This window comes from Clinocottus analis, unplaced genomic scaffold, assembly GCF_023055335.1.
Source record: "Clinocottus analis isolate CAN_PGR_092001 unplaced genomic scaffold, fCliAna1.0.p SCAF_6, whole genome shotgun sequence".
In the NCBI taxonomy this organism is placed as follows: Eukaryota; Metazoa; Chordata; class Actinopteri; order Perciformes; family Cottidae; genus Clinocottus; species Clinocottus analis.
Window position 1 is genome coordinate 17,002,341 of NW_027176218.1, and position 16,907 is coordinate 17,019,247.

At 44.1% G+C, this 16,907-nt stretch overlaps 1 protein-coding gene across 1 annotated transcript in view; it reads left to right on the forward strand.

The window, feature by feature from the left end:
• cecr2 (CECR2 histone acetyl-lysine reader) overlaps positions 1–16,725 on the forward strand; it is a 33,826-nt gene extending 17,101 nt beyond the window's left edge. Inside the window, exons 3-19 of the mRNA XM_068602950.1 lie at positions 1,282–1,465; positions 2,280–2,407; positions 2,649–2,732; positions 3,230–3,297; positions 3,469–3,629; positions 6,283–6,372; positions 6,576–6,729; positions 7,670–7,799; positions 7,885–7,922; positions 8,016–8,107; positions 8,266–8,392; positions 9,193–9,572; positions 9,685–9,825; positions 9,994–10,798; positions 11,313–13,368; positions 13,670–13,737; positions 14,018–16,725. Coding sequence (XP_068459051.1) covers positions 1,282–1,465; positions 2,280–2,407; positions 2,649–2,732; positions 3,230–3,297; positions 3,469–3,629; positions 6,283–6,372; positions 6,576–6,729; positions 7,670–7,799; positions 7,885–7,922; positions 8,016–8,107; positions 8,266–8,392; positions 9,193–9,572; positions 9,685–9,825; positions 9,994–10,798; positions 11,313–13,368; positions 13,670–13,721 — 4,690 coding nt within the window. The 3' untranslated portion in view covers positions 13,722–13,737; positions 14,018–16,725. The remainder of the gene's footprint in view (positions 1–1,281; positions 1,466–2,279; positions 2,408–2,648; positions 2,733–3,229; positions 3,298–3,468; positions 3,630–6,282; positions 6,373–6,575; positions 6,730–7,669; positions 7,800–7,884; positions 7,923–8,015; positions 8,108–8,265; positions 8,393–9,192; positions 9,573–9,684; positions 9,826–9,993; positions 10,799–11,312; positions 13,369–13,669; positions 13,738–14,017) is intronic.
• Positions 16,726–16,907: the final 182 nt, after the last annotated feature.

Below are 16,907 nucleotides of genomic sequence, written 5' to 3' on the forward strand. Positions count from 1 at the left end.
TTCCGCCCAGGCAACCGGTAACAGGAGGACAACCTGCTTTATTGGACTGGACAGGCGCTGGCATCCTGGGGGTGGCTGCTCAGCACTAGCCTTTCACAGAGCTGCCCTTTTCATCCGCACGTGTTAAACGCTCTGCCGGAGCGGGGGAAGGAAGGGTGGGAGCATGTTGGAGAGAACGAGGGACAGAAAGTAGCAGAGAGATGGGGGTGGGGGGCAGGGGGGCTGCAGCTGTGTGAAAAGTGCACACTGCTCTTTCAAGATAAGCCATTTTTTTTTCTGGCTGTCTTTCTCTGGGCCGTTGCATAGATGCTCACCCCTGCCCCGAGCCCTTGTTCTGTTCAGCTGAGTTGGAACTGAAAGGTACAGATTAATCAGCAAGACCTGAACCGGAACCAACGTTTATTTACCAGCTTTCACTCATAGCAGAGATACAACCCCACTCCCATTCATAGAAACTACTATTTTTTTCAGCCCTGATTCTTCTCCCTCAAAGCCAATAGGATAGTTTTAACTTTGTTTGTTTCCTAGGTTGTGCATTCAAGAGGACACTAGTTGATTTTGAGACATTACTATGTGTTGGCCTAACCGTGTGCTCACAGCATTTGCAATTGAATTAGTTGCATTTATCCATACTGACAGAACTCCATGGACCAAAAACAACAATCACATTAATTAGGAGTTGCAACTAATAGAAACCTAAGTATTATTATAATCAAAAAGTCAGCTTTGTTTATGTAGCCTAAGAAGCATGTTTCCATATATATTGACAGTGGATGAGCATACCTTAATAGAACTAATCATCAGTTGCAAAACAAACTTGGGGAAACAACGATTGCTTCAAAACAAAGCACACAATAAACCTCGAGACACAAGTTACAAGGAGGACATTAGGGCAGGACATAAGGGATGTACCTAACCCTCTTAGCCTGGCTTTACCTGCTCAGCACCACCAACCTGAGATCCTCACAGAAAGCAAGGCACCACTCCATCACAACTCTCTATACTAACAATACAATGGAAGATGTGGGGGGAACTGAACCAGCATGGTTAACTGTGAATATTATGTAAAGACAAAACGCAGAAAAGTTATTGACACAGAATTAGAAAAACAAATCATTGTGATAATGTAATTATTGTATAGTTTGTAATTTAAGAGATTTTATCTTTTTTTTATGTTTTCATATAATTTTTAAAGTTCTGCTTTTTTCGTGGTCTTGAGAAACATATAGCACCTGCCTGTGTCACACTCTGTCTCATCTGTTCCTTTGCTCTGCCCTTTAGCCCCCAGGCCTTTAGCAGTTACCTGGACGACATCATCAGCTACCGGTGGGAGCTGGAAGAAGGGAAGCCCAACCCACTTCGAGAGGGTCCCTTCGAGAATCTCCCTCCTCGCACTCAGGTGGAACTGCTGCACCGGCTGTGCGACTACCGCCTGGATGCCGCTGATGTTTTTGACCTGCTTAAGGTAAACGTCCACGAGGATCAGCTCAAACTATCTGGACAATTTTATGCATTACAATCGGTACTGGATTGGAATTGAGATGCAAAAAACACAAGTGAAGCTACATTATCTAATTTGTAAACCACCTAAATATGACCGAGATAGCCTGCAAACAATGTATCCCATTAACACTTTGTGGTTAAGTACATAAAAAAACTACTTTAATTAGTTTCGACCTTTAACAGACAAATTAGTTTAAATTGATACTGAGCGTGCGTGATTTTCTAAACATGATGAATTTTGTGCAAGCTGACAGAACCTGTAACACAAAACATATTGGTGAATTTGAAAGCACCACACACATTTGTTCTTTAATCAACACTTGGGTAATTATTGTGGGCGAAAGAAGAGATGCAAGATTTTCATTTACATTTATACCATCATTTGGAGCAGAAGGCTTGTGTTCTATCTGAAAGTAATGGCGCCTTACATTACACCTAACAAGGGAAATGGCAGCTTCTCACATATCCTGGTATTAACTTTGGTGCATCTAATAATAACCTGACCGCTTTGCCTCCATGCTGCCTGCCAGATTATAATTTACTTCTAATATATTCAACAGTTTTCTTATACGACATGTTTTTTTCTAAAAAAAAGTCACAGATTCCATTTATTGACTCAGAAAGATACTGAAAGTGTGCCATGTCTGTATATGATTCACAGCCATGTAGGCGCAAAGGACTGAATGACATCACCTGCTAACAACTGATGATTTAAAATCCAAGTCCCTCAAATGATTTAAGAAATGAAGAAATGTAATGTTCCCACTCCCCACCAGGGACTGGATGCAGACAGCCTGAGAGTCGAACCGCTGGGGCAGGATGGAAATGGAGCCCTCTACTGGTACTTTTATGGAACTCGCATGTACAAAGAAGAGCCAGTCAAGAGGAAAGCAGAGAAAATCAGGTAAATATTACCTGGCGTTGTGTCTCGTCTTGCTCTGTCTAGTACACCAAGAACAGATGTTATGTCACCGGTCATGTTTTCTGTGTTTAACTAGTACTTAGTAAGTGTGTAATTGCAGTAGTAGTTTGACCCTCATTTACAGGCCTGTTGAGGGTTAATTATAGAGGTCTCGTATTGCTTTATTGCTTGGTTAAAAGGCTATATTTTAAAGACCTCCTTTCTACTCCATGTTGTTTTGCAGTGAAACCACTGAGCTGACATTACCAGAGAAAAAGAAAAGGGGAAGACCACCAAAGAAGATGAAACTGGAAGAACCTCAGCTATAGTGAGAAAAAACTTTTTTGTTTGTTTGTCGGTGCCAACAACGTAATGTTCACATGTTATGTCAAAAGGAAATCTCCATCTAACTGTGGATTCCATGGCTGTGTCCACAGATGATAGTGAGGGTTTGAACAATTATGGCTCGAGGAAATTATTTCAGGTTTTTGAAGCCTTACGTTATGATTCCCTTTGCCCTCCGTCAGTTGACTGTCATTTTTGGATTTGACTGTAAATGCAAGGGAGCTGAAGGGTAAACCCGAGGCTAAGGAAGTACTTGCAGATCATAACTCCCGAACTCCCTGAGATCTACAGTTTGTCTCCAGTTGTACATACATAAAAGTAATCTACTCTTTCATCCAAAAATCCTAAAAGCTATGAAAACATTAATTCATTCACAAAGTTTAAAACTAGCTGAAGATGCAATAGTTCTAATCACTCTGGAATATGTTGAATACATTATTCAATGTTATTTTTATTTTTTATTTTATTACTTTTCTTCAGTGAGCTGGAGAGTGAAGTGACAGAAGTGAAGACAGAAAATATGCTGGAAGATCTCCGCCCTACTACAGGTGACAGGATCTCATGAATATAAGCAAATGTATTTCCATATTGACTACAGTGAGCCATTTGTGTTCTTTATTTATTTTTTTACCTCGTCTACCAGTTTCGTTAATTTAATTGTGTCTATACATCTGCCCTTGTATCAATAAGTCAATGTCTCTCTCCTTTGCTTCTACCAGGCCTTAAGCGAGGCACTTGGTCGCTTGTGTGTGATACGGAGGAGCAATGGGTTGGTCTGGTAGACCGCATCAAGGACAAACCCTCCCCACAGGACCGCCACCTCTACCGCGTCATCAGCCAGAACTTTATGCCTGAGATCCGCAGCATGATTGAGCACAAGGTCAGACACCAAAGAGACATTGGTACTATTAACGCCAATTATAGCAGCACATAATGTTAATCGGGTCTGGGTTCCAACCATTCCAGCCATGGTAGGTTTGTCAGTGCAAATTTAACCAATCACTAGAGTATTGTTTTTGTTTTTACTGTACTTACTCTTAACAGTTGTCATTTTAACGTAATGTTAATGTAGTCTCAGACATAGAAGTATGCTGTCTATCTGGACCACGGTCGGTACAAAATCACTTACATTTGTAATTTCATTTTTAAAACTTCATTTTAAATCTATGTTAATTTTAGTCCCTTTGCATATGACTTTTTGACATTGGCAGTTCCGGTGGAGCTGGGACTAATGGAGCTTGAAAGATTGAGCAATCTCTACCGATCTCAGTTCGGTTACTTTCATGTTCCGATAGATCACTGTCCCCCTCAAGGAGTTGCTTTCATGATCCTGGACGCTTTAGCTGGGCCAGCTGCAGGAGAGGAGAATGAAGTGAAGCCGGTCTGTGCTTGCCCTTAATTTTGCACACCAGCTTTGTAATGAAGTTAGCCTAAGGCCTGCCTGTGGAGAACTATGCTCTTCTGCTAGTTTGGTCAAATGAGGGCACACGTTGTGTAGTAATCTTCATTGGGCTTGGCCATACCGTGGGTCATGCTCATTTGTCTATCAAATCTTCGTTGGAATGTGTGTCAAGTACCTCAGGGGGAGATCAGAGAGATATCTTTTTCCTCTGTTCATAGGAAACACAACACTCAGTTTTCCTTAGAGCGTCATCGAGACTTCTTGTGTTAATTTGCTCCTGTTTTTAATCTTTATACATTTTTGAAAGCACATAATTCCAACACAGCGTGTTGGCCTTAAAGAGATGATGTTAAAAACAGATAACTTACTATGTTTTTTGTCAGACTTAATCAGTATGGAACATAAATACTCATTATACTCATGTTCATTTAACTTTGCTAAAAGAACCGTCTCAAATAAAGGGAAGTCTGTTTCCCTGATGATGCTCTTATGTGCAAATCAATTCCATGGATGTAACACAGCAGGGATCATATCAAAAGATCCTGCATATTAATTAACTGTACATTATATTACCATGGGTACTGTGAGGCTGCCCTTGATTTGTAGTTTATCTTCTCTGCAACGGAACGGCATTGCTAGGCAACCGCTGTGGTCCGTGTTTACCGTCTGTCATTCACATACTTTGCAACAGGTAATAAACTGGTACTCATTTGGAATGTACTTTTACAACTGTGAAACGGTCCGTTCCAGTTTTATTTTTTGTGGTCGTTAAGTGTTTTCTAATTACAACAAAATGTATAATTAATTTAAACCTCCCTTAGCCATAAGTATCTGTGTGCATGTGCGTGCAAACAAGCATGCCAAATACAGAGTGTGTGTGTATGTGTAGCCGCCTGAGTCCTCTCCTCCACATGTCTCAGGCTGCTGTCACCAGCCATTTCACAGGGCACTGACAGCAGGCGGGAGCTCACCTTGAGGCTGGATGGAGCCTCTTGAATGACAGCTCTGCTGCGCTGCAGGATTCTCTCGACCTCTCTAAGTGTCGACACCAGAGGCACTCGATCTTGTGTGTGTTGGGTGGAGGAGGGATTTAGTGCTGCTGGTAATATAGGGAGGAATTGTGGAGCCCCAGGACATGTCAGTGCTTCACACTATGACCAGACAGAGATGGAGTAGAGACAGAAGAGTTTTAGAGGGCACTATAGATCAGATCATGAATATCTGTCTTATTTTATTTTTTCCATTTCTCACCTCTCTGCCACCTATGTCTCCCTTCTTTTGCCTCCTCATCTCCACACATGCAGAGGTTTCATACAGCTCCTAATGCATTCTTTAAGCCTCTCATCATTGTTTTATGGTTGACCAGAAGCCTGAGTGTGACACCTCTCAGTGCTGTTGGCCGCCCCAGACTGACAGTTATTCACAGTCCCATCTACCCTGATGAAGTCTGACATGAGCTAAAGAGGCCGGTCCCTGATAAAGACAGGCTTTCAGGGGATCTGTTCAGAGCTCTCTTGTGGCTGGCATTTCTCCCTTCCTGGGTGCTATATCTGGACCAATGGTTCAAATGGATGATAGACGGTATTTTGAAGATGCATCGCAAAGGATTGAAAAGACAGTGCTCAAAATGAGCTGGTTTGGCTATCTGTTGTTACATGACTGCGTAGTGTATTTGTCAACCAGACTAAGCTAGGCTGTCAGGGGGACTGCAGGCAGCCGAAGAGAGTGGGTGACTTGGGGGAGGGGAGAGCAGAGCCAGTGACCTCTTGCTGCTCCTTCAACTCCCCAGGGCCTGGCTTGTGTGTGGCTATCTGTATTTCTGTCTTGAAGACTCAATCAGTAATGTTTTGACCATATACTGTAAATGATACAGGCATAGCCACATATGCAATTCAGAAACAAACAAAACAAGTTGGAACGATGGATTAAAATGTGATTTTTACTGCTAGAAAAACAAACAACTTTAGTTGTCATTCGTTGCTACTCTGCATATAAAAAAACGATGAATCAGTTTTGGAGCAATAGGATGTTAACGTCCAGGATTAGGCTTTTGTTTACGGTTGCATTATGGATTGTGCCTTAACAGCTATGAGGATCAGAGTTGATCTTCATCTCTTTTTCATTTATTCAGGAGCGGGAGCAGAAACAGAAGCTACTGGACCCAGCCCCAGTTCGCATATCACAACGGTTCTCTGAAAAACACTTTAACCAAGAGAAGGAGGTGTGTGTGTGTGTGTGTTTTTGTCTGTGTACTTGTTTTTTTTTATAGAATAGAAGACTATCTTTGTTTTTAAGTGTTCAGCCAGTTGTCTAGTTTGCCTTTGCACATAATTCTTGATGTTGCAAGATTAAGACTGATATACAGATAATCACATTTTAGCTTTCACACGTTCAGAGTTGAATAATGGACCTATTTGTGTTCAGGACAATCTGAAGGCCATAGCAGAGGAGGAGGAGAAGAAGAAAGATGAAGAGCTGGACAGGCAGGTCCTGCTGGCTGAGCAACGACAAGAAGAGGAAAGGCATCAACAGGAAGAACAACAGAGAGAAAAGATGGAGAAGATCAAAGCTGTGGAGGGTATGATGGATGTAACACAAATGGAAAGATATAAAATTTGTGTGTTTGTTCCAAAAATACCTTGATTTAAATATCAAGGTACAGATCCAAGTAATATCCTTGATGTACTGCAGCAAGCTTACATACTGCTACTATATGCAGAAAGGTTAAAAAAAATATATAAATGAAGCTCAATGCCAAAAGTCAAATATCAAAGGAGCATCAATAATTTCACATTCTTTCATCAGCGACCTGTAAGCAGCAGGTAGGGGGGTTTTCGCTCTCTTCTTACAACCCGTGGATCAAGGGCAGAATGGTTTGTGAAGGCCACATCACCCACAGACTCTCACTTCTCCATTGCTGAGATTTAGCTCATAACGGTTTAAAAAGCTGCAGTAGCATAGCAGCATTTGAAGCCTTGTGGTTTATGTATAATGCACAGAGACTGTGAGAGTGAATGTTCAGGGCCTTAAATCACAGGATCACTCTCCCCTCTGATGTCATCTGTCAAGGGTTAATGAACTGCTGATTGTGCTTCAGTGGAGGAGCCTCATCAATGTGTTATAGATGAACAGCAGGAACCGGCCAGCTCTCTGTGTGGATTGCATATGTAGAATCCTCACTCAAATCTCTTTAATTCACACGGCAGGGGCGGCAGGCCTCTCATGCTAAAAGATAAAGCAGCGATACATTTGCACTCTCTCTGCTCTGCGCTGCTCTTTTGATCATCCGGGCCTGAGAAAAGATGGCTGACGAATGGCTTTCTTTCTACTTGTCTGAGCTGCGGCTGTCTCTGATGGCCAAGGCCTGGTTTTCATTGACTCTTCTGACGGCCTCATTGGAACTGTAACTCAAGAGCCTGAAAAAAAGCAATTAAAATCTGCCTTCAGCCTCCTGAGACTGGTGTTGTTTTTATAGTTTGTGCCTCTAATTGCCCCCCGTGTTCTTCCTTCTCTCTCAGAACGAGCTAAGAGGCGGAAGATGCGAGAGGAAAGAGCCTGGTTACTGTCTCAAGGAAAAGACCTGCCACCTGAACTCCTGAATTTGGAGCCTTCTTCTCCAGTCCACAGAACACGCAGGAATAAAGCATTGTAAGAGGCTTTGTACATTTGACTCTTTCTACTTGAATAACTCAAGGATGATTGTTTGTAACGTGTCGTATGTTGGTCATTTCAGCTATGAAATTGATGATGACTACACTACTCTATACAAAGGTATGCTTTTGAGCTACTCGAGGTTGTCACTTTATTTCAATCTGCATTTATATTTGTGCCAATGTCTGTACTCATCTAATCTATCCTCTACAGTGCTTGAGATCTTGAAAGCCCATAAAGATGCTTGGCCTTTCTTGGAGCCTGTGGATGATTCGTATGCTCCAAATTACCATGAGATCATCCAGGTACTAAATACAAGACTAGCAAGGATAGCTAGCATGTAACAGTAGTTGGTGATGTTTGTTTGTGTGTGGTTCACATCCCAACCAACTATAAATGTTGTATCACTTAAGAGTTTTAAATGTTTTAATAAATTGTTAAATAATTCTTCCAATCCCCGCAGACACCGATGGACCTGTCCACCATTGAAAAGAAGCTCAATGATGGGGAGTACGTTGCTAAGGAGGAGTTTGTTGCTGACGTGAAGCTCATGTTTGAGAACTGCATTGAGTACAATGGAGAAGACAGTGGTAAATGAACAAATTTGCACAAACACAAACAAGCTCTACAGTCCCGCTTCTTCCATTAAGACTTTGGCCTCAGTTTAAAGACTAATGAAACTCAGTCTCAGTTGGTGTGTGCTGTGACAAAGAAGTGCATATATGAATTTTTGGGGTGACAGTCAGGGGTTGATGGTGGGAGAGAGAGCAAAAGAAAGGGGGCCGGACTTAGTGCTGTGTTGGGGCCGGGGCCAGGGCAGCCTTGACAGTGATTAATGAGGAGTGATTGAGCTGTGCTCCAGTGCTCAGGGGGATCTGAGCCCTGCAGTGCCAGAGAAACATTCCAGCCCGTAAGCCCCCCTGTCTGGAGCCATCCATCCAACTGAATACTCTCCCCAGGGACAGGGGGAGGAGAGTGGTAAGGGGGCCCAGGGTTGAGCAGGAGGAGGAGAAGGGGGAGGGGGGTTGGTCAACCTATGCCCTCTGACCTGGTCAGTCGGCCAGCGCTGGAATAAGAACAGAGTAGCAAGTGTGTGTCCATGGGTACATGGCATGGTTATTGCTCTATAGTGTTTCAGTGTAAGGGAATGACTGAGATGGCGTGAGGTGTTGTTTTTAGGAGTGCGTGTGTGGGGTATGTGATAGGGAGAGAGTGACTTGCAGGGTGCAGATGCAAAGCTATTATTTGAGTGCGCATGAGTGGATGTGCTACAGGTATGTGTTTTCATGTGTGTGGCTGCGTTTATGGGCTGGCAGAACATGGTGTCGTTTGTAATAACTTGTATGCGTTTCATCATATGAGCATAGCTAATATTTATGTCTTTCCACAGAGTACTCTATCATGGCAGAGTCTCTAGAGCGGTGTTTTAGCCGGGCCCTATTAAAACACTTCCCGTCAGAGGATGGGGACACGGATGAGGAATTCCACATCAACAGTGAAGACAAGGACCGCAAGGACAAAAAGCGTAATCGTGGCAGCAGTAAACATTTGGGGCCTGAAAGTCTGATCAAAGCCACTGAGCAAGTCCAACGTAAGAGAAACTCCCAAGGGGGCAAGGGCAGCTCACTCTCGGAAGGGGACAACAGACAAACGCGTCCACCTCCTTCCCTTCAGTGGGCCAATGGCCCCCCTCATCCTCACAGCCTGCCTCCAAGCCAGCAGCACATTCATCAAGGGGACATCAGGGGCATGTACCACCCCGGGCAACAGGTAGCCACAGGAAAACGTTGCTTTCTCTACATTTCTAAAAACCTATTAGCCCTAATTCTGTCTGGAATTTAGTAAAAAAAAATGAAATAATGAATCTCTTTCATCTTCCCAGCTTCTTCGTCCACCTGGCCCTCATGGCCCACACATGTATGGCCAAAGAATGACCATAGATCCTCGCTTCTCTTACCCAGCTCACATTCCCAGGCATAGAGACCCTGGTTTGAACCGCTTGCCCCACAACTTTAACATGCAGGTATACAGACCCAATTACACTTTTCTAAACTTAAATTCAACAAAAAGTTACTGTTTTTTTACTGAGTGACCACCTTATTTTGTGTGTGGTCAACTTGATGCTAGTAAAACAGACTGTTGTGTGCTCGTACTCATCAAAATCTCTAACTTGAGTTTTATTTTTTTTTAGCATCGTATGGTTGAGGGACGTCACATGGGTCATAGGTTTCCAATGGTCCCGGATCCTAACCAACAGCAGCCTGCACACCAGCTGCAGCACCCTTACATGGGTCCAACTCATGGCCCGTCTCTGGGCCCACGTCCGTTGGGCCTCCAGCCTGGCCCTCCTCCTGAAGCCAGCATGTATCCTTCCCACCATCGTCCAGAGAGGCACACCATGCACCCCTTGGGCAACAGATTCCTAGGGCCAGAGGGACCACCTCAGCACAACTACCCAGGCTTGAGGCCTCCTGGTATGGGCCTATCTAACATGTGGACTGGTATGAATCACCAGGAGAGATCCAATGGGATGGGAATGCAGGATCCCAACATGTTGAACCAGCGCAACTTTAGTTATGGCGGAGTCCCCCCTCCAGTGGGGCATAAACCTTGGCCAGAAGCTGCGGGATACCCCCACCCTTCTCCCAATGCCCAGTATCAAATGTCTGCAGCGGTCGGTTCCCCAGGCCCCATGTCATCACGCCCCTCTGTCCCCCACCCAGACTCCTCTGGCAGGACACGCTTGGCTTCCATGCTGGAAAGCCCAGAGATGCTGGCCCTGCAGCAGCTGTCAGCCTCTTCTGGACCCCCTGCTGGTACTCCTCATCAGCACATGGGCAACTTTCAGCAGCCTGGGCCCCCATCAGGAATTGGCAGCATCCCAGCTAACCCCTCTCAGCAGCCTCCCCCTGCCCCTGAAGTTCAGCTGCTGCGTCCTGCTAGAGACAATGGGCCAGACAGCCAATCTTCTCAACAGACGGACATGCTGCCCAAAGGTAGACCTGACCTTCTCTCTCAGTATTTCAGTCGTCTATATTCTGCATGAAGGAGCACAAGCACAGTCTGACCTTTCTACACAAGTGTTCTTACTGGACTCTAGTGGCTCAATTTGTTAATCAGCACATCCTTGTCCTTGCTCGGTGGGATTTTTGCAATTTCTATTTAATTATTTTTCACTTTAAGTGGCACATTGAATATTCATTATTTTAGTGAAATTTCTTCCTGGTTGTTTTGAGGGTACAAAAGAGATGACATGTCGTCAGCTTCAAATATGTTTACATTCTCACTATAAATGAAATGGGTACATTCTTAATGATTTGGTTTTGATATTTTTCATTTGATTGGTTTGGGTAGATTATAACATATTTAATATATCTATATTCTCTCACAATACACAGCATAATGCAAAGATATTGACGATCGACTCTTGTTATAATAGTTGTTCAATGTAACCTCCCACAGTTCTTCTTTCAATGCTAACGTTGCTTTTATTATGCTGTCTGTTAACAGACTCCAGATCGGAGAACAAAATGGCAGCCAACATTTCGGATGAAGCTTCAGTGCACCAAATCACGGTTGCAATTAACCCAGAGCACCCGTCAATTCGTAGCCCCACAGAACTCCTCCCTCGACCAGCAGAGAGAATGCAGAGCCCCCCAGCCTCTCACTCGGGCAGATTACAGGAGAATCCGTCCGGACCAGGGCTCTCGCAGAGTTTAACAGAGAGGCACAAGCAGGAGGCAGATGGGCAGAGACAATCTGCCAGCCACTGTTCCACCACCGTTTCATCTCAGCTCAACCCAAGCAACAACGGCTCCACTGACGCTATCCACCTCATCCACCCTCAGCACACACACAGCAGTCCACAGCAAAAAGCTCATAGCCCCGCACTTCTTAACCAGAACATAACACCACTGCATGTTGCAGCATCTCAGGATTCCACTCAGCAAATGTCAGAGAGCAATTTGTCACACATGCAGGATGCACATCAGCAAAGTGAGCAGCAGAACATCCCAAAACAGCAGCAACCTCAAGCAACACAGAGTACGCCGCCCCAATGCCACTCGCAGAGCTCTCCACAGCTGATGACCCAGAGCACACGGCAACATAGTTCTCTTCTACCCCCTCATCACATCTCCCAAAACATCTCTCCACGTCCTACACAGAGCAGCCCTATGCATGGAATGCCACAGAGTGTCACACAAGGCGCCCAGCCTGGACCCCCTCAGCCAGTTCCTCTTACATCGTTGCCACCCAGTCACCCTACCCCACTACTAGCATCCCAGCCTAGCCCAGCAGACCATGGAGATCAAAGACCTAGCGAGCCTGCAAGTAGACTGGACACAGACGGCAATGCCGTTCCTCCACAACACATGATGAAATCTGGGCCTCCAAATGGTATTTATAAACACCAAGCTTTTAGCCCCAATCACCATCAAACCCAGGTGGTCGTTAGTAACCCAGGTATGCAGGCTCAGAGAGGGCAAGCACCTGCTCACAATCCAGCCATGTCTCCCCACTCCCAAGGCCAGGTAAATGGAGCCATGGGTTCATATGCCATGGGGAACCATCTCCATCCACACTACAGCCAAACAAACATGACCAGGTCCATGCCTCCATCTGCTCACCACCCATATCACAATCAGCCCATTAACCCCCTACACAATCCTGCTCAGCACCCCACCTACCATCAGCAGGGAGGGACTGCCTACTCCTACCACACGCCAGGCCAACAGCACCCTCAAGCCCACCCCAACGTGTACCCAACTCATCAGTACCAGCAACAGCACTATTTCCCACAACCCCATTCCCAAGCTCAGATCCATAACCAGGCCAACAGAAGAGGAAGTTTTCCTCCAGAGGAGTGGCATCGGCCTAATTATCAACCTCGCCAATCGATGGCGCCCAATGGCTACCTACCTGTAGCTAGTGCCAGAGGCAACGGTCAGTTGAAGGAGAGCAGTGTGTCACCACTGGGCTCTGAGGGCTCCAGTTTGATGTCTCCTGGTGTTGTGCCTGAGATAACGCCACACCCTGGATGCCCAGAGGAAAGAAAATGTGAAGGTAGGGAGCAGGCCAGTGGATGCAACAGCAGTGGTGACAGTTCTGCAAAGCAGGCTCATGAGGAGAGCTCAGAGCGACCGGAGAGCCCTAAAGAAATCCTTGACCTCGACAGCCATAATGCTGCTGCCCGCCGCCGTAGCACCCAGCTAACTCAACAGCACACTCCTGCCTCTGCTGCACACATGGTGTCTGGCTTCATGTTCGACCCCCGTTCCATGCACCCTGGGATGCAGCGCGGCGGCGTTCCTCCAACCCACATGATGTTTCAGACTCATGGAAACAGACCTCCTTACCCTGGCCAGCCATACACAGATCCAGGACGCTATGCCGCCCAAAGACCTCACCCACATCTGATGGAGGCCCTTCAGCGGCCCCAGCAGCTGCCATACTCGCCGGGTCAGACACGCATGGTCATGTACAGACACCCCCGGCCTGCGGGGAATTTCCAGAGTATGATGATTCAGCAGAGAGGCCTGGCACCAGAACACTTCCTACACCCAGGGTAAAATGATTAATTAAGTCTTGCGTACGCGCGTGCGCGTCTCTCTGTCTGCAAGTTAGGTATAAAGATACCAAATGTTCCTTTTACGGTGACTTTAAGTTTCCTCTTCAGGCCATGTACTGTTGATGTGATTTTTCTTATTAGATCAACGACAGGAGCTTAATCAACAAACATTTTGATACCTCATTAATTATACCAAGCTGAACATGTGCAGTAGAACGACCTTTACCTTTCCAAGAGAGGCAACTTGACCTTTTTTAGGAGCAATGTTCACAACATTTTTCTTTTTTTGTGGTTATAGGCAGCAGATGATGGCTGCTCCAGGCGGGCCGAGCAGTAAACAGGGAGTGTGACAAGAACCATATCGGCGTAAGAATAAATAACGTTTGACACATTGCATTATATGTTCAAACTTTGTCTCACAGCTTCTAGCAATTTCCTATTTTAGCATCTTTCCTTAAACATTTCTTCACAATGCTTTTGGTGTGTATTGCTAAGAACATAAACATGCCGTCAAAAGGTGTTCATAAGATTCCAAAGGGACCACAACACAAAGATAATATCACGATGCTGTCAAGCTATGGTTGTGTTGTCAGTCCTAAATGTGCTCTAATGTTATGAGTTTTACTAATTGTTCTTCTCCTTTCAGACATCAATTATCAATTGTTCGAGAAGGAAGAATATGTGGATATGCTGACAGAGACTGTAGATGGACACTTTGCTCTACATGCATCTCTTAATGATTTTCTTACACTGGACAAGAACCTTTTGGCTCCGTTTCGCCCACGATGATATGAAATGTTTTTAAGCCCTGGAAAAGAATTCTCTTTTTGCTTGCCGTCCTTCACATGGAACTGATGGGGATTCACTGACTTGCTCGAGGTCACTTCTCCACAAGGGTTTCTTCCCAACATGAGCTAGGGTCCTCCGTTATTAACCAACAGGCCAACAGAGAGGACCCTGCCTTCATGAACACCGGACAGCCCTCTTCTCTTTGACCAATGGAAATATGAATAGGTACAGAAGTACACTGAACGCAGCCTGCCTATCTCATCCTTTGCCTGTAGTAGTTGATGGAGCTGTTCGTCTGCTGACAGAATGGAGGAGGGTTGTGATGAAGATGAGCGGGACTGTTGTTTTTACTGATATGTTCTGTTCCAACCCTATCTTTAAACTCAGGTGTAGAAAAGGAGGTACTATGAGACTGTCACCCTAACCCAGTCAACTCACAGGCCCCTTACAATTGCCTTGATTACCTTTTTGTGAATGTATGAGTGAATGTGTAGACAATAAGGTGTGTACAGCGGATTAGCTGCATGTGAAAGTACACAAACACTGATCATTTTGTCTTAAGCATAAACCGTCCGGAAAAAGGCCCAGTTACTGTCCATTTCCTTCCTAACTCTTGCAGTGTTTCTCTCGTTCTGGAGTAAACACGCAGTATATGCATCTATTCAAAGCTGCCTTCATTGTCAAGAATGTTTTTGACTAGCAGAGAGTGACTGGCAAAAATGGCGCAATTTGTATCCGACTTTACATAACTCTCTGTTATGCACTATGGATTTTAGTCAAATCATCCTGGAATTGAGTGGCCTTGGATAGTCCTATTTTTAGTCAAACACATAAATGTATGGAAATATATAATTCTCTCTTGTCCCAGACAGTGGGAATTCTAAAATGGCATGTTCTGCTAGCTGGTAAATGCACATACACCGAACATACGCATAGAATCCTGCGCTTGTTTTTCTTTCTTTATATTTGTTGCATTCCAGCTAAAAGTGTGTTTCTTTTTTCACTCGCGCCTCGCTCGTTGCATAGTTGCTTATTTGAGTGCTTCCTCTTCCCCATGTCAATACTAAACAGATCCTCAGGGTGTACAGTTTCTTTATACGGGTATTTTTCTGCATTATTTGGGGGAGGAGCAGCACGAGGAAAATGGGACTGCAGCTGTGGCAAATGAATCCACCTCACCACCATTGGTCTTTTTTTAATTTTTTATCCAAGTTGATTTGAAGGGAGATGGATCACATTTGAGTTATTCCATTTGTCATCTTTCAGTTTTCCATAATGAATTTGGGATTTCTTCCGACACATTTTTAAGCGCCACTAATGCATGTTCTTATAATTGATGTGGTCTGTGGAGGTTTTTGTTCTGCACCTTTGCCTCATCGTATCCATGTTGCATTTGTGAACCCCACTTGTGCAGTTTAGTGATGACAGTAAATTAATCTACCTCATTGGCATCTACTGAGTCCCTCAACTTCTTTTCCTGCTCTGACAGACTCCCGCGGGTCAACACGTTGTGACCAGCTGATGATTTGTAGCACCACTATTAGTTTGTAGTCTTACAGAACTGAAACGAATTAAATGGCCTTACAATACAGGACCACCTTGGTCACAGGTTGCTGACACTGACATTGACAAGCGTTCTGTAAATGAAGCAATCCTTAAATCTTTTGAATGGGACAGCACTTTCATTATCGTTTTTTAAATGGAGTACGATGGACAATATGACATCACATGTCTGAAATGGGAGTCTGTAAATTGGTCCCAAGCTGTACAGATGACATGCCTTTCTGACTAAAGGTTGTTGGAACTAGACAAAGTAGGCGTTATTCCAGTCTAGGTTCTGTAATAGACTGATAGAGAGTCATGGGTTTACTATGTTCCTTAGTAGTAGGTACCTATGGCATTGTAATGAAATATTTAAGAAAGGATGGTGGAATAGGAAAGTGCTAGAAGCTGTGAGACAGTTTTCTAAATGTGTCACACAAGGCTATTTAGTTGAAATAGGGAATTGTCTCAATATTTAGTTGGCCTGGTAGGGTCACTTTGGAGGGAGGGTGTCCACTCGTGCTGTCTAATGCATGAAGGACAGTGTTGATTTTAAAGGTTTGAGGTTGTGATACTGTCTTATGCTGTATATATGTTGTGTGTGCGTGTGTGTGCGTGTGTATGTGTGTTTCTGGTGTGTAGAATCGGCACCAGATGATTGGAAGTGTGTATTCATCTCTCACTTTTACTCTGCTGTCATCTCTCTGCACTAGTGAAAACCATTTAGATGTGATTAAATGTGAATCATATTTATTTTCTCTTTCAAGCATTTTTGTACATCTTTGGACTTGTTTTATTATAAAAGTGGTGTATGTTTCTATTTTTTCTTTATTTGTTGTTTTTTTGTTTTAAGCAGTTATCTTTTACCTCAATAGCATGGTGGCATTGAAAAAAGAACTGTACGTTTTAATTTTCAGTGACGTTTACAAGTTATTATTATCTGACTGACATAGATTATTTTGGAAATGGAACAGAGTATTTTCTATACTGTACATTTCTTAGAAATAAATCACTTTTCTCGAACATGAGTCAGTTAATCATTGTCAATTTAAAAAAAAGGCTTACACTATCAGTCACGTCACTAACAGTATGAGTGGATTTTGGACTTGTGCAGTTGTACTTAAATTAACACTGCTGAGGAAAACAATATACATAAATTCAAAATGCGTTGCCCTGCCATAGAAATGGGGCGTGTATCTGTTATC